The sequence below is a fragment of the Abrus precatorius genome, unplaced genomic scaffold (assembly GCF_003935025.1).
Source record: "Abrus precatorius isolate BTA unplaced genomic scaffold, Abrus_2018 Scaffold4, whole genome shotgun sequence".
NCBI lineage: Eukaryota > Viridiplantae > Streptophyta > Magnoliopsida > Fabales > Fabaceae > Abrus > Abrus precatorius.
In genome coordinates, this window is record NW_020874384.1 from 18,324,616 (window position 1) to 18,342,755 (window position 18,140).

Below are 18,140 nucleotides of genomic sequence, written 5' to 3' on the forward strand. Positions count from 1 at the left end.
TCTATGTTAACATATAATTTCGAGTTTGAGTATAACTGTATTAAATATCGTGAGAAAATATTTTTATCTCCTATGATTATCCCATGTGACTTCGCTCATAATGTTCTTGTATGATTTAATGAAGATTAAACAAAAATAGATGTGGTTTGAAAAAAAAGAAGTTGGAAGCAAGAAAGCCAAGGGCGAACGGTGGGCTTATCTTCTAGGCTATAATGCATTATTGTTAAATTTTTATTTTCCTCAAAATTGAACATAGTTTTGTCAACTGCATCGTAGCCACGGTGTCATTGCCGGTGTGGCTTGCACCATTTCTCTCTCTCTCCCTTTCTCCCTCTCTCCCTCTCTCAGCTCTGCAACAAATCATGTGATTATCTCTCTTCTCTACCCTGTCCTTGCCCAAACTTTGGTGGTGCAAATCATCTTTTGCTCTTCCTTTTGAAGTCCTCTAAGTCATATATACCCTTTCCCCCACTATGGACACCTTAGATTTCAACATAATTTGAATCTGACTTATGCAGTTGACGGTGCGGTCCATATCATAATATTTATTTATTCATTATCAATCTCTTAGGTCTTTAGGGTTTTAACCTGTACATGCACACCTTAATTTCCTCGAATCTAAAATAACATAGGGTTTGTGGCCATCGCTTCTTCCCATCATACTCAAGTATTACTAGTACCTGTTGGTTGAAGCTCTTGTTCAGCTGGGTTATATAGCTGTTGAGGGAGTTTTTTTCTTTTTTCAAATTATTATTTTAATTGAATAAATGGAGGAATACACTAATAATCACCCAAGTCCAAGGGCAAATTTGTTGTACTCCTTGGCCGGTGGTTCAAGCGGAGGATCAAACTGCCACCATCAGCTTCCCATGAACACCTTTCATCTTCAATCTGGTGGATCGGATCACTGCTTTCAATCGGATCAAGAACCACACCCTAGTGTGAAAACCGAGTCCAACAATTCCCACCTTCGCTCTCCTATTTTCCACTATCCTCTAATGAGAACAAATCTTCACCACACTCAGCAAGGAGGGAGCCAGAGCTCTAACGAACTTGAAGCCATAAAAGCCAAAATCATTGCCCATCCTCACTACTCCAATCTTTTAGAAGTTTACATGGATTGCCAAAAGGTCCGCAATGATTAATTAATTGATCTCTCATTAGCGTAAAAGTTTTAAGTGCGTGTATATGCCCCATATATGTACATTTAAATTAATATTTTATTTTTATAAATTATTTCCCCTTTCTCTGACTATGTGACTGTGGCTTCTTCATATTTGTAGGTGGGAGCTCCGCCAGAAGTTGTGGCGCGTTTGGCTGCGGTACGACGGGATTTTGAGGCACCGCAGCGATCTTCGGTTAGGTCTAGGGAAGGTTGCAAGGACCCAGAACTTGACCAATTCATGGTGTGTGTGTAAATTGTTGGTGCTTTTGAATTGTTAATTTCCTCCACTTTCACATTTTGGGCTTTGTTTTGCTAATTATGAAGAGTTTTAGACTTGGAAATATGGTGTGTGAAAACAGGAAGCTTACTGTGACATGCTGGCGAAGTATCGAGAGGAATTAACGAGGCCTATACAAGAGGCTATGGATTTCATGCGTAGGACGGAAACTCAGCTGAACATGCTTTGCAATGGAACCGTGCGGATCTTCTCTGGTATTTAATTTATCTTTCTTTTTGTACGAGTGGAGGACCCTATTTGGCTATTCTCACTATATATAATTGCCTTCAATTTCTCGAACAGAAATTTTCATTAATTTTAATTTTATGTCATTGAAAACAAAAACTAATTCTAAACTATACAATCCGTATCATCTGAGATTCTTGACATTAGTAAACTTGAGTTCTTCTGGTGTCCGGTTCAGGAAACTTTGACCGAAAGTTCTACCTTCATATCTTGGGAGGGACCCAGAAGAGACAAGAGGGTAGAAACATTCATCAAGCACATAACCCTAATCACCCCACCTAGGGCTACGAGTCTATATATCCCTTTTCTCTTAAAAAAATAGTGAGAATATGCAAAAGTGTTTATGTTATAAAAAGGTTTCTGAGAATTGACAAAGCTAAATTCTGTTTCTGTGTATTAAATCATATTAGGTATCTTACAGATACTATTATTTAAAGAACATCCAATATGCCTAATTAAACAATTTCAATTATTTAAAAATGTGTTAAATTATTTTTTATATTTTTAATAAAAAACTTTTATGTTTCCTACAGTTCTAGCTAGTAGCATTTGCTCAATGTAAGCTTTTACTATAAGCACTGTTCGTATCCTCACAAATCACCCACGTTCTAGTCTCTCTATTCTGCAAATTCTTCCTTTCCCAAACTACTAAGATTCTGAGAACTGACAAAATGATTCTTCTGAGTTTCCCAATTAACGATTCAACGAATATATTCCATTCAAGTAAATGTTAACTAGTATATTTGAAATATTAAGAAATTTAAATTATTTTTTTGATTAAAATTGTTATTATTATTTTATTTTTTAATGCAGTTTAATATAATTTAAATAAAAATTATTTTAATTCTTTAATCAACATCTTAATTTAACCAGACTGTTAAAACTATTATGAATGAATAAGTTGTATTATTTTTATAACAATTTTTTTACTCATTTAATTATTATTTTTTTATATAAACTAAATTATATATAAAAAGTGCTGTAAAACTTTCTCATACAATTATTATTTCTTTAATTGAAAATGCCTTCCAAGGATTCCTTGGGTTTTGGGGGATAGTATGTTTTCGCATAAACTCGTATCATTGCAGAGGTCAGTTCTGGGTCTTACAACACAACACATGCTGTTTAATCACAAATATTTTTTTTATTAAAATACTATTTATCATAATATTTTATATTGTCACTTAATCTTAATCCTAATTTTTCAGTTTTTCTTCTGAGTCTAAAGCTGCAAGTACTAATGTAGCATTGGATGCTGTTCCAATCACCCGAATCCCCAATAATACTGTTAGTTTGTAAGTTTTGCAGATTGACTCTATAAATGTATCATGTGCTTCTTTCATTTCGTAGTAGATGTAAGTTAATACTAATGCACTTATTTTGAAATAATATTAATTTTGTCGATTACTATATTAAAATATAATAATTTCATTAAAAGTATTAATGTTATTGTAATAATTGGAAGACAACAAATTTTAAATTTGTCTGACAAAAAGTATTTATAATAAAATATTATTACTTTTTTAATATTTTAAAGTGATAAATAAAAAAATATATTTTTAACATGCATGTACTCAAATGTACATGTTAAAAAAATTAAAAATAATAAAATTTTATTAAAAATATATTATTTAATGTTATGAGTGTAAGAAATTATGTTATATTTTATGATTTTTAATAAAAATATAGTATACATAGATTTTTATTGTTTTTTTAAACACATGTTAAAAAATTAATAAAAAAATATTCAAATAACATTTTAACATGAAGAAAAACACACAATATGTACGTGATTCAATATCTTTTGTCTATATCTATTTTTATTTTATAATTTTTAAATGAATAAAATTGTAAAAAGTCTCCGATTTCCCTAAAAGGTTTATTTGTTAATGTGGTAAGTTAATATAAAACAAATAATTTTTTATTTTTATATATTTTTATTTTATAATTTTCTTATGTAAAATTTAAATGAATGAAATTTTGACCAACAAATTAGCGTGCGTGTGAGTAAGTGTTTAAAGAGTGTGATTAATAGATACATGTACCCAAGTATTTTCTCCTTTGTATTGTATTCAGCCTGATGTATAACAAGTGTGATGCCATGATATATAAGAAAAGTGTTTTCATAATTTGTTGACAAAATTATAATGTTTTCATGTGACTTGATAAAATATCGTGACCTACTAAAATATAGTAACTATGAATTATGATCAGAGAACGCTGTTATCAAGTACTTTGGCATAAATATTTTATGAGATTACGGCCCACAATAAGAAGTAATATAATGTTACTTATATTTTTTAATTTATTTTTAAAAATGAAAAATATTTTGTTTATTTGCACATGTAAAAATTAAAATAATATTATTTACTATTTTTTATTAATAATCTTTGGTTCATATAAAAATTTAAGTAGACTAAATAAAGTATTATAGATAAAGTAAGGACACTTATTAAGAAATTACAAATATTTTTTACATTAAAAACAATGTTAAAATACATTAATAATATTTTTATAAAAAAATTTAATTCTTTAATTAGTTCTCTTAATGCATTGATTAAAGAATTAATTAATAATTCACAAATTCATATTAAAATTAATGTTAGGAATGCACCTTAAATGAATATATAATTTAATTTTGCTAATCAAAAGGGGGAAAACTGGTGTATTTTTATTGGATGATACATAATTCAGGTAGTCTGTCTTCTTAATTATAAATATCCTCACTACGCAAGATTTACTGTATTAGAAACCCTATGTTTAGTTTTGGAGTACCTTAACTCTGATCGAGAATAAAAAATAATTTGTAACCTGAGGAAAACGGTGGAATGAATTAGGCTTAATTGGCAAGGAGAAAGGAATATTATATTAGTTCATTCAATTCACCTGTACATTGAATATTAGAAAATGAAGAAAACCAAAATATAACAGGAAAGGTTACCGTTTTCTTCCTACGAAAAAGAATCTCAACTTCCCTTGAAATACACCCTTATATGCTTTTGCCCATTGATATTTAGAGTCGCTTTTAATTAGTTTATATTCGTTTTGGCATTACAGAGCTAGCTTTATCATTATCAGGAAGCTACACTTCCCACAAAAGCTGTAGGTTCCATGATATTAATTATGTTAAATTTTCTTATATTGTTTGTGGCTCTTCTCTTAGGTTGATCTAAGTCTATAATTTAGTATGTTTGGAAATATTAGGACTACAAGCATGTAATCATAAAACGCATAAGGGTAAATATGTTATAGGAACCAAATTACTTGTCCCCTATTTTTTCTTTCTCTAATACTATATCAGCATAGAAGATGAAGACAGATTTCAAGAATTTCGGATATGAAATTGAATTAAATTGATGATTTTTTCACAAGAGAATTACTTTACACATATATAAGCAATGTGTAACTGAAATTTATTAGTTATTTTTAATTCAATAGTATTTTCTTTTTTACATTTTTCTCTTCTTTTTTGTCATATCACTTATCATCTATCTTATTTTCTTTGTTTTCTTCATATCTCTCTTCTTTACGTGTGTTCAAATGTTATCATCCCTTTTAATCTGCATGACCTGACCGTGCATTAGTCTTATGAAATGGTACGTTTCAATAGTTATTTATAGTTAATAGTAGTTAGTTTCTTTCCAGCTAGATGTACATTCCCCCCGGTTTATCATGTGTTTACTTATTAGACATGTGTGCATTGCCATGTTGAGCAAATGAGCAGATGATAAATGTGAAAACATTGGTTCATCGGAAGAGGATCAAGACAACAGTGGCGGAGAAACTGAACTGCCCGAGATTGATCCTCGGACAGAAGACCGTGAACTCAAAAACCGCTTGCTCAGGAAGTACAGTGGTTACTTAAGTAGCCTTAAGCAAGAACTTTCAAAGAAGAAGAAAAAAGGAAAACTGCCTAAAGATGCAAGGCAAAAGCTACTTAGCTGGTGGGAATTACATTACAAATGGCCTTATCCTTCGGTATGTAAATTTGTTGCTCCATTTACATTTCGGTTTTGTTAGATTGAGTTTAAGCTTTCAAAATTAATAGTAGAGTTTTATTAAAAAAAGATTCAATATTTATAATATTAGAGATATAAAAATGTTTAAGATAATTTTTTAATTTAAATGTCTAATTTAGAGTTGAAGTTAATAGAATGGCTTATGTATTCTTCTGATTTCATAAATTTCTCTCTCTTTTCTAAATGAATTCTTCCGGAAATATATAATATATAACCTTAGGAATCAGAGAAGGTGGCGCTGGCAGAATCAACTGGTTTGGACCAGAAGCAAATAAATAACTGGTTCATAAACCAAAGGAAGCGGCATTGGAAACCATCGGAAGACATGCAATTTATGGTGATGGATGGCTTGCATACGCAGAACACTGCTCTCTATATGGATGCCCACTACATGGTTGATGGCCATTACCGTTTGGGACCATAACTACCCAATATATAAACATTCAAATCAAAGTAGTATGGACAACATATACATTGTCGAAAAGACAATTCACTTACATCTTTTCTCTCTCTATATATATATGGCATGTTGTGAAAATTTGTTTCGCTTGTGGGATGTGACAGTACTTGGGAAGTTTGCCACAGTGGTCTTTTCTTTTTCTGTTTTTGGTTAATTATCAATGATTGTTGTTGGTGTTTTAAGTATGTAAGTAGTCTCTGGTAGCAGCAGTAGCTCATATAGATGTTACATTGTTTAATTGGATATCTTTAGCTTTCAGGAGGATTGTTTGTATCTTTCTTTTATCCCCTCATCTGCCTGAATTTAGTGTGTAATTTTGTTGTTTGATTGCTGTTCCCTGAAGAAGAAATTTGCGACATGTAGAATCTGTACTGTATTAATTGTATACAATGCACACATTAATTCATTTTTAAATCTATGGTGATTTTCAACGTTTTGTTAATCTTACTTTTTCACGATCCTTTTTAGGGAAATATCTGTAGCATGTAGTTAATGGATCACGTTCCAATAAATTAGAGGTCATGTTAACAACTTGGTTCGTGCAACTTTTGTGAACTATTTTTGAGTGACATGGATGGATCATGGATGTGTCAACTAAATTATCATAGACTTGAATTAATTTGATGAAAAAAATATTAAGGAAAAAAAACGATATTGGGCGTATTTTTTAGGAATTAAAACATGGATTTGCTCATATTAAAGGAGTATCACATTATAAGTGATAAACACAATTAATAACTTAATCGATAGAACAATCCATATCTCATGTCTTAACTCATGTTATACAAATCCTGAAAAATTAAATTACACAAGCAAATGTTTTAAAAAAATAATTTAAAGCATTGATAGTATAAAAAACTTACATTGTTACTCAATTATATATTGTCATATCAGTGAGATTAATCATTTCTGTAACAATTAATAACAAAATTATATTTACCAATTTTAATTGATAAAAAATATAAAAAAAATTATATTGACAATACCCCAAAATGAAACTCTTAAAAAATCATTTATTTTGACGAAAATTTGCTGCAGAATTTAAGATAAAACTAGTTACTAAATTTAAATTAACCTATTTTTGATCGGGTTAATTTGATTTAAATTACTAAAATTATTTGACAAATCTGTCCTAACCAGGCAGAAAAAAATGAAATTGATCTTAATATTGCTGAAATCTATCTAGGGTGAGTTGAACTTGACGATGATACGGTGGGATACACATTAAAAAATATGAACTCGGTTATTTAATTAAATAAACTCAAATAAGGCAGTGATACCTGAGACTCATAAATAGTATTTGTGCTTGGAAGTTTACTACCCTGGTCATTGTTTTCCAAATCCTTCATTTTACTGTCAAAAACCTTTGGTTTTCTAGTTTTGGTCAAAGTAAAAAATCTTTATTTGTTTTTTAATGGGTCGGCCCATTTTAACCAAGAAGAAACCAACCCGTTGGTCAAAAACTATTTATAGTTGCAATCATTACCTTGGGCCTCACTTATGTGATATAATTAATTTTATTACGACAAAAAAGTAATATTACAAACCTTCAACAATAAAAGAAAAAAAAGTTGACGTGTGATATTAATTACAAAATTTCTTTTTATTTAATTTACTTTGTACAAAAAGCTGAAATATTTAAAAATATTATTATATTTTTTATTAGCAATGAATTTTTTTATTCTATTAAATAAGAAATAATTTTTAAAATAAAATGGAGCAATTGTTAATTAGAATGAAAATCTAGTGGGCAAGAGTGAATGATTTACCAACGCGTGTGTGCGGAAACGTGGAAAGTTTACCCAATTAATTAATGTTGTGATTAAGCATACAATCCTCTAAAAGCATAACAACTTGTTTGCTGCATCCAATGGGAAGAACGCGTAAGTAGTTAGTTTACTGATTATCATTATCACGCCCGTGTTTTTCCTCAGTGCCTCATTGGGTCTACGCCGACACAAACAAACAATTGGTGCACATCGGAATTTCGATTATGACAGAAATGATTAGCTTGATCAAGACATTGATAATTCTAGGAGCATAATATTTAATAAATTCAAAAAATTTAAAATATATAAATACAATCTTTATATTTTTTTAACATCTTTTAACATCTTTTTCAATAAATTTGTATTGTTTAAGATTGTTTGATTGTTATCCTTAGAACACTAATTTAAAATTTTAAAATATTACTACCTCTGGTTTTATTTGTAAAATATTCATAAAAATTTTATTGACAATAATAATACGTTAAGAGTATTTTTTTTAATTTTAACAAGTATTTTAAAAACAAAAAAATAATATTTTTTAATATTTTTATGTTTGTCTATTGACACGTATTAAAAAAAATAAAATTTGAATTTTCAAATAAGATAAACATAGAATGTTTTTTATATTCTTAAAATATTAGATATATTTAGTAGCATTTTTATTGTTAATATTTTTTATGTGCCCATAAAATACGTAATTATTTATTATATATATTTTCAATGTATTTATAACATTTAGTATCATAATTTTTGTTGATTTTTTATTATATATTTTTAAATATATGTTTCAAAACTGTTTTATTATTGTTATAGAAACATTAAAAGTAAATGATGGAAAGATATAACAGAAGGTTTCAAAATATATCGTATGATATAATTAACATGTTGCTGGGCATGGAATCATTCATGCATCTTTCTACAGATAACCCCACGCGTGAGAAACAAAATAGGGACTAATCTCGATGCTAATCATTAGTGCCATTTAACTTTGTCTTTTGTAGCCGTTTGCGTTTGGTCGCTTTTGCTCGATGTCTCAATGAAGCAATAACATTTACATTTTCGTTCAAAAAATAACGGATCAGGATATTTTTGTGTTTCTTTTTTTATTAATCAGTGTGTATTTTTTGAATTATTATGTGGATCTTCTTAGTTAACATCTTTACAATATTAGTTTAAAAAACTAAGTAGTTTTTTATTTTTGATTTAAACAATAAAGAGTTTTTAACATTTGCCTTATTCTGTAACATCATTTTTAATTTTAAAATTCTTATTAAATTAAAATAAAAAATATTATCACATACTATTCAAAATAAACTCTCAGTATGATTTTTGTGATTAATCAATTTAAAAAGAAGTTAAAATACTTACCTTGTAATTAATTTTAAAAATAATCAGTCCTTATGAACAAGCTAAAACATATGTTTAAGAACAATTTTTTTAATGTTTGTTTAAAAGCCCGGAACAATAACATATATATAACAATTTTCTATTGCTTACAAGATATCAAGTATCGAATGCATTAATAAATTAAATGTTATAATTTTGAATAAAATATGTTATTTGTTAATTTAAAAATTGCATGCAGTTGAGCACACATTCAAAATATTGATTATTGTATGTCCAAAAATAAATATTAAGAAGTTAAAGTTTTTTTTATTAAAAATTAAAATATGTATTATCTTAAACTCATTATATATTTATTATAATTAAATCATTTAATAATTTTTTAATATATGTTAAAATTCATGATAAGTAGTTAAAAATAATTTTTTATTAAAAAATATTTTTTATCTCAAAATCATTAAAAAAAATTTAAAACCCAACCGTCCAAACTTATTTTAAATTAATATAAAATTTTACGCATATAATTCATGCGATAACAACCTCTAATGATAGATATTGAGATAAAATCATCTTGTAAATATTCATTAAACAAGTGCACATATACGAAAGGATGAGAAAAAAATAAATGAAAATTATTTTTATTTATTGGGAGAGATAAGATTTAGATTAATTCCTTACTTTTATAAAATATATATATATATAAAAATTATTTAAATTATAATACAATGTAAGTTTGAGTTTTTCTCAAATTATACCCAAATCTGGTTTACCTAAATTACTTAAAAATATAATTTACTTGAAAACATATTTAAAAGCTTAATTTACAGTAAGTTTTTTTTAATAATTTATTTTTGAATATGTTAATGAACATATAAACTTAAAAACAGATCAGTAAATTAAAGTTTTTAAGTAGATTAAACAATGATATTATCTCAAAATATATTATGATAAAATTTAAAATTATTATTATTATTATTTTCATCATTATCATTATTATATGTTTTATATTTATTTAAAGATTGATTTGTTAAATAATGTTAAATTGAGAATTATATTATTACTCTTCTAATGATCTAAGCTCCTCACAAACTTATATAGCAGAAAAAATTCTTTAAAGCAACATTTGCTGAAAGTTTATACACAACTTTTGATGAGCAGGATCAATACACATCAACTGCAGACAGAAATTTAAGGGGTCCTTTCCATTTAAAGGTGAATCATGCTAAAAAGGATAACATTACTCATTAATTCTTAAAGCAATGAGATGCACATAAGTTGATCCACATTCTTGTAGGTAAATCACATGCATTAATTATAAACAGCATGTGATGGTAGTGTAATCGATCTGATCCCTTAATAAGCTATCATCAATTAATTACAATATCACATGATAGATTGCTTTACCTAATCATTCATGTAGACTATATTAGGTATATCTTGGCAAAGCGATACCCTCCCCCCCCCCCCCTCCCCTCCCAAAAAAAAAAAAAGAACAAGTATCTTTAAGAAATTGGTTAAAGAATCGTTTTTTTTTAATTAATTTTTAACCAATACCTTAATTACTCGTGAGTAGTAAGGGGAAAAAAAAATAAAAGAAAGAAAAGGATTGCCAGAAAATGAAATTGTATTTAGCCTCCTTAGCTAGCAAGCTGCAGATGATTGAGTGAATGTATAGTTATTTTTGTAGAAGTGTTGATTGGGCTTCGGGCCAATAAGCAAAGCCGTGGTGGGAGAGGATCCATTGTTAATCCCTCCGTTGTTGCCACCGCAAATTCTCTCACAAGAAGGGCAAATTGTAAGGCTTGCTACTGGAAGCTGCATATAAAAGTGTCCTTGCGTTGTTTTCATCGATTTTAGTTCTTGCAGCTCTTTTTGCAGCCTCTTATTCTCATCTGATAGAGTTTCACAACACTTCTTCAGTAACTCACAATCCACCTCAGTTTGTTTCAGTTTTGTCCTACATGTACGTAAACACACATATATAGTTACATTAAAACAAGAACAATTATGTCTAGCAAAAAGAAAAGAAAAATAATAATACTGTATTGTCAATGAACATGGATTGGAGCATATCATGTATAGGTTTGTATTTTATGTGAATATATATATATATATATATATATATATATATATATATATATGAGAGAGAAACTACCTGGCTCTCCTGTTCTGAAACCAGACCTCCACTTGTCTCGCTCGCAGATTCAGTTTCTTTGCCAATTCTTGTTTCTGTTTCTGAAGCAAATGTCAAAGTAAATGAAAGGCATTAAAAGACCTTCCAAAACCACCAAGCATTAGAAAACTTTAAGATCGAAATTAAGACTAAAAATCACACAGCATTAATATCAACTAGGAATAATTATTTTGAAGCAATTATTATTAGCTAGTGTCTTAAAAGTAAAAAATAAAAATAAAAATTATTATCATTAATATACTTTTATCATATTTTTAACATCGAACTATCATTCTTTTCAATAAAAAAAATATTTTTGATTTCTAAGACACTAATTAATAAAATCTTAACTATAATCCTGCTACAATACCAGAATCATATTAATAATTATACTATTTATAAAATAAAAAAAGGAAAAAAATATTTAATATCTTAAAAACATTAAAATCCATCAATTCAGTCTTGATTCATTAAATAAAAAATTATTCGTAGAAAGATGTTTCAGGTGAATTTGAGAATGATTGATTAATTGGTTAAGAACTTTGAAGATACCGGACTGAGAGTAGAATGCTCTTTGAAGCTATCTTCTAAGACTGCAGATTGTTCTTTGGTGAGCCTAAGTTTCTTCCTGGGCTTACCATTTTCATCAACATCAACAACAACCCTTGATGGAATCTTTTCTACCTCTAGCTCAAGTTCTTCCCCCGCGAATTGATCTCTTTCCCTCTTGATGCTGGAAGAGTTAGAAAATGAAGACACTGCGCCTGGAGAAGAGGCATGTGGATGAATATGAATATAATAATATTCATCCGATTCAGTCTTTGTAATTTGTTGATTATTTGCCTCATCATGAGAGGGTCCTAACGTAAGTGATGGGTACGAAGCCTTATTACACGGATCCTCTTCCTTTTTCTTCTGGCTTTGTATATGCTTGTGCTCATCATCAATGATCTTCATGCAATTTTCTGATGACTGATCATGGAGGCCAAGACCAAGACCAAGTCGAATCCCTGAGTTAGAGATATCAAAACCCATGGTATGCTGAGATGGAAGCCCTGCTGAACAACGTTGAATTAATTGATGCAGTATGTGGCTAGCAATCTTATGAATATTATGTAATAATAATGAGAAGAGGATGTGAGGTAAGATGAAAGAATGGAGAGTTGTGGGAGGGTGTGATGAAGAGAACAATTTATGATTGAGTAGGTTTGTGGGGACTCATTTATCTATTTATTAAGCAAGAAATGAAATAATTAATGCATTAAAGAATGGAATATGAGTATATAGTTTCATCTTCTCGAATATTGATGTTGTTTGTCATATTATTAACACTATTACTATTTGAACAGTTTTATTTTTAAATTAGTAAAACGAAATAAATACACATTCTGTTATATTTTCCTATTTGTTGAAATTGAGAGATGCAAGGAAAATAAAATAAAATAAAAAATAAATAAATAAATATATATATATATATATAATAAGAAATATTCTTTTTCTAGAAACGTGAAATTCTCACTGTTTTGGCCAATAGGTTGACCATGATAAAGTTAATTACTCTCTCGGACACTCTTCATGCAGGACAAATTCTGCAAAAGTCATGCAGTTGTACCATTACATATGGTATATAGTATACGTGGAAAGCATGTGGCACTATAGAGAATCCATAATCTAGATAATATTTCGGGTCCTTTATGTTTTAATTGCAATGTTTTCTTTTTTGTCTTTATCATGATTAACTAACAGACGATTCTAATTTTTTAATAATTTTATTTAGATTTAGCATTTAAAATTTTAATTTTATTGTGCCAATAAACTTTTATTTTTTAGCGTTAAGTCTTCATCAATTTTTTTTACATCAAATAATTTTCTCTATTCAATATCTATGATACATTTAAGATAAAAATAATAATAATTCTTGCTACGAAGTATCTTTAGGATATTTCCTAAAAATTAATTAAAAAACTTAATTTAAATTCATATCGTTGGTACATTGACAATTACTTTAAAAATGTATTGCTTATACCTTTGAAGTTTAAACATACTTTTGATTCCTTCAGTTTAGATTATGCATGATTTTAGTTTTAATTTTTTTCATGAATTTATTAACTGTATTTATTGTTAATATTATGTATAATTAGTTTTTCATTAATTTCTTCTACTTCAAATCTCTCATATTTTTATTTTCTATTCAAATTATTGTAGAGTTGTAATGGAAGTAGAATATGAAATCATTTCAAAAGTTTGAAAATAAAAACTAGTAAATAATTAAAAAATTAAAATCTTTTTGTAATATGTAAGATTAAAGCATGAAGAGAGAAAATTATTATTTTTTATTTTAGGAAAAATTAATATTTTGATCATTTAATTTTAAATAAAAATAGTTAATCAATTCAGTTCATAAAAATTTTGAGAAAAAAAATAATAATTTAAGGTAAAAAAAAATTATAGAGGATTAATTTGTTTATAATATTAAAAATAAAAAAAACTTAATTAACTCAAACTTTTCGGAGGACAAAAATTGCACATATACAAGTTAGTAAAACTAAAAATATAATTAACTCTACTTTTTAAATAATTTTTAATTCTTAATTCTTAGTTAAAATTTGTTAAAAATAATTTAAAACTTTCAGAAATTAATTTTTTTAGATTTATAATAATAAATAAAGATGTGGTTAAGGTTTCAAAGAAAACATAACTTCAAATCGTTTATTTTTATGTAAAATTTGATATTTTAATTTGTGATTTTTTTAAAGAGCGTTCAAAGAAAAGTGAGTTCAATTCATGGAATTCTTTTTTTTTTAAAAAAATAAAGATTTAAGAGTTTCAAATAAAATATTATTAAATAATTTTAATTAAAATAATTAAAAATTAAAACATCTGATTATGAGAATTTAAAAAACTGAAGAAAATAAATTTATATAATTATTAAAAAAATATCGGAAGGTTCCAAAATTTCCTGCCCTAAAATGCAGCACTATTTTTCCTAAAATTTTGGTACAAAAGATAAAGTAAAGTATTTCAGTTAATATATATAGAGTGTGATAAGACAGTGGTAGGAAGGATTGGGCGTTGACCATGGTAGGACGCGTGCTCCAGTTGGTTGATCACAAAAAGTTTTTCCGTGATGATTGACTCAAACGCTTTACTTAAAATAATAATAATAAATTTTTTTTATTAACTTCAGTCTTAAAATAAATAATTAATAATAATAAAATTTTATTATAAAAAGTATTTATTATTATTTTATAATTTTAATATAATAATTACGTATTATTTTATTAAAAAATTATTTATAAATGTTTAAACTCAATCCTAAAAATTAAAGTTTACAAAATTTTAATAAAAAAAAATCATCTCATTTATTTGCTTAATGCCTAAGATATAGAATCTTATAACCTCGTCCACACGACCGATGGGAGTATACAAATTGCGAATACTCGAACTATGTAACAGAAGATGTTGGAGCAAACTTTCAGTATAATATCGGAAATTGTAAGTATTCGTAATGGTTTTGATCTTAATTTTATAATTTTTATTCTAATACTTCATTTTATAAAATTTATTTTACTAATTTTTTGTGTAAAGTAAATAATATAAATTATCAAATATTATTAATATAGATTTTGAAGGTATATATATGTAATATACTAAAATTTAATATATCGATGGATGGTATATATTAATTTTATAGTAGCAAAATTATTTATTAGTATAAAATATAAGATTTTTATTATAAATTTTCAACGTTTAAATGTATTAATAATGACTATTTCAAAGTTATTGGTGAATTAATAGTTTTATAATAAAAATAAAAATACATGTAAATAAATGACATTTTATAATATTACAAATTAAAGTAATTAATCATAACAATACTAATGATTTTTATTTTACTAATAGTTATATGAATCACACAAAATTGTTAGTAAATAAATAAAATTTTAAAATATTATTATTATAAGATTTATTTTTATAATTTTGTTATAAACTAAAGCAATCAATATTTATAAGTTTATGGACAAAATAAAGGTAGCTTATACTTGAATTTTTTGGAATCTGACACTTTTTTTTTTCCGTTGACAAATATAACAAATTATGCATCTAAGATATCCTAATTTAGATTTAATTCATTGCGTTGAGGGAAAAATAATTCTTAGCTATATCTGTGAAAAGGCTAAAAATTATCTTTAGTTCAACAAAAAAATAAAAATAAAAATCCAAGATCGATCTATACAATATAATGTAATTCCCACTATCCACTAATTGTTAATAATTATCATAACTTTACACCCAATATATTCCGAATTAAGTAATTAAGCTTATAATAAGTATGAGGTCAACTTTAATTTCGAAGTCACGTTAGTGAGAAAAATAATTTTTATTCATTCAATTTAAAAAGAGTACAAATTTTAATTATCTTTTATTATAATTTTTTAGAGTAATGAAGGTTATGACGTCAAAAATTTCTCTTGCATCTGAAGTCAATAAGCTGACGTTGGCTTTGTTTGGACTATGACAAGTCTTGTATGTTATTTTGACGAAAGATTTGGATCGAATTTCATTTCCACTGCGAACCTTAATCAAAAGAAATAACAAATTAGAACAAACTAGATTACATAAATATGAAACAAAAGACAGTAGAAAAAGAGACAATAATATATGGCGCATACGTGACAGAAAAAAGAATGTTCATATATACAAACTGACATTTCCTTTTTTGAAAATGGTTAATGATACCAAACAGTCTTGTATGACCTATGAAGGTGAAATTCCTATTTTTAAAGCAACTTTTTTCAAGATCTCCAACCATATTCTTATTAATGTCTTAATTAGTTAAAAAGTTATTCATAAATATATTTGATTGTATACGTTGATCAATCATTTTAAAAATTTTGATTATTTTTATCTATGATTTTTGTAATAGAGATTGAATAGCATTCAGTTGTGAAAATAATTGAGAAAATGGGGCAGCGCATCAAGAAGAAAGAAAGACAAATAAGTTGGTGGTTTGAGTTGAAAGGCAGCTACGCACCCATCAAGGAAGCAAGGAAGAATGACAACTGAATAACGAAAGCAACATCCACTGAGAAACATGTTTCTCAAGCTTTCAGATCACATCTTTATCATTTGTTTTCCCACTCTTGATCTTTGCATCCAGCAATTCACAACCGTCATCATGAATTCTCTCTCTCTCTTGGAATATGGGGGGGGGGGGGGGTACTGTTTTGGTGCATCGTCGTAAGCAAATGCGAAATTCTTAAATTTATAGTTATTCTTATGCCAAAAATTCATTTGTTTAGATGCACTTCCTACCAAGGGCAAGTTGCTTATGAGTGAGATTAAAGTCAACTTTGGATTAGTAGTGATTTGTTTTCAAGTCTCTAGGGTTAGAAAAAGACAGCCACTATATGGAATTTTGAGATCCCCAGGAACTTCACGTTTAATAATTAACTATTTGGTAAGAATCTTAATGTCACAAATTTAAAAAAAATTCTAACCAAGAGGCATACGTGAAGACGATATTAAGAATATGGTGTTCGTAGAGGTGCGAACGAGAATTTGAAGTATAAAGTCGACAAGATTAAGCCACCAAACCAGCTTGTGTTTATGATCCTATCCTCCACTTCTAATAAACACGATATGAATATATGGAAATGAGTTTTTTTAGTCTTTGGTCATATAGTATCTTCAGGGACATTGATGCGAGTTTAACTTATCAGACATTGTCACGATTTAGATGTTCTCTTAATAATTATCTTATCCGATATTTGAACCTTTTTTGGAGAATTAGATGTCAACTTATTTATCCTTGCACTCGATCATTGTTGGTAAATGTCGAGGTTTTACGCTACTAATTAATATAATTGTTAAATTAGGTTACTTTTAGCAAAGAATATAAGCAAGTGTAATTTAGAACGTATATCATATAAGCAGAATTGATATTTTTTGAATTGCCTATAGACGTACTTGGACGACGTGCTTCATTATCAGGATATAGGGAAATGAAAACTAGTACAGTCCCAGTGCAATTTGCTTGACTCTGACGGGACCCTACGTATCCTTTGCTATTCAGGACCAGTAAATGACAGTACTCAAAAGTGTCATTTTTAATGAGTTGAATGATGTGTATATAGGTAGGATTAGTTGAGTTCCTTGTATATGGATAGTATTTCTTCATGTTTTTGCTTCCTAAAGTGTCTAACATGCATTGAGACGACATTTTCTGTTTTGGTACGTCTTGTATAAAGATTTATGATATATATTTTAATTTTTTTAATTAGTTACTTTTAGGAAAAGAAGTGGTGATAGACTAGGACTTGAACTAATTTTTAATTAAAAATATTTTAAAAATAAATATAAAAATAATTGAAAAGGAATAATAAGCAAGAAAGAGTAACAATAGACACTTTTTTTTTAAATATTAAAAGGATTCTCAAATTGAAAATACTAACTAATAATATTTTTTAAGTATAAAAACTATAAAATCAAATTTTATCTCTTCTAATATATTTTTCAACTAAGAAAAATGGGTTTCTAATTTGATTATATGTATAATTTCTTTAGTTTTTTTATTAATTTATCCATGTATAAAGGTAAATTTGTATATTTAATGCTTTCTGACAGTCGGTTTGAAAGAATATATGATAGATTATTGAATAGTTACACATGGTTGAAACAAAGTAA

At 27.4% G+C, this 18,140-nt stretch overlaps 2 protein-coding genes across 2 annotated transcripts; one reads left to right on the forward strand and one right to left on the reverse strand.

Moving 5' to 3' along the window:
- The first annotated feature begins 767 nt into the window (after positions 1-767).
- Positions 768-6,131, forward strand: LOC113866252 (homeobox protein knotted-1-like 2). The gene is made up of 5 exons (XM_027501131.1): positions 768-1,130; positions 1,284-1,406; positions 1,525-1,657; positions 5,413-5,666; positions 5,928-6,131. Exons 1-5 carry the CDS (start codon positions 768-770, stop codon positions 6,129-6,131), a joined length of 1,077 nt encoding a protein of 358 aa, XP_027356932.1.
- A 4,790-nt stretch (positions 6,132-10,921) lies between these two features.
- Positions 10,922-12,496, reverse strand: LOC113865645 (homeobox-leucine zipper protein HAT9-like). Its single transcript, XM_027500344.1, has 3 exons — positions 12,006-12,496; positions 11,436-11,515; positions 10,922-11,237 (listed from the first exon to the last, which is right to left on the reverse strand). Exons 1-3 carry the CDS (start codon positions 12,486-12,488, stop codon positions 10,922-10,924), a joined length of 879 nt encoding a protein of 292 aa, XP_027356145.1. The 5' UTR covers positions 12,489-12,496.
- Positions 12,497-18,140: the final 5,644 nt, after the last annotated feature.

Coding starts and splice junctions, on each gene's coding strand:
- LOC113865645 (XM_027500344.1), bottom strand. CDS start 12,488: ATGGGTTTTGATATCTCTAACTCAGGGATTCGACTTGGTCTTGGTCTT. Junction 11,516..12,005: donor AGCATTCTACTCTCAGTCCG/GTATCTTCAAAG, acceptor CATTTGCTTCAG/AAACAGAAACAAGAATTGGC. Junction 11,238..11,435: donor TTTCAGAACAGGAGAGCCAG/GTAGTTTCTCTC, acceptor ACGTACATGTAG/GACAAAACTGAAACAAACTG.
- LOC113866252 (XM_027501131.1), top strand. CDS start 768: ATGGAGGAATACACTAATAATCACCCAAGTCCAAGGGCAAATTTGTTG. Junction 1,131..1,283: donor TTTACATGGATTGCCAAAAG/GTCCGCAATGAT, acceptor TCATATTTGTAG/GTGGGAGCTCCGCCAGAAGT. Junction 1,407..1,524: donor CAGAACTTGACCAATTCATG/GTGTGTGTGTAA, acceptor GTGTGAAAACAG/GAAGCTTACTGTGACATGCT.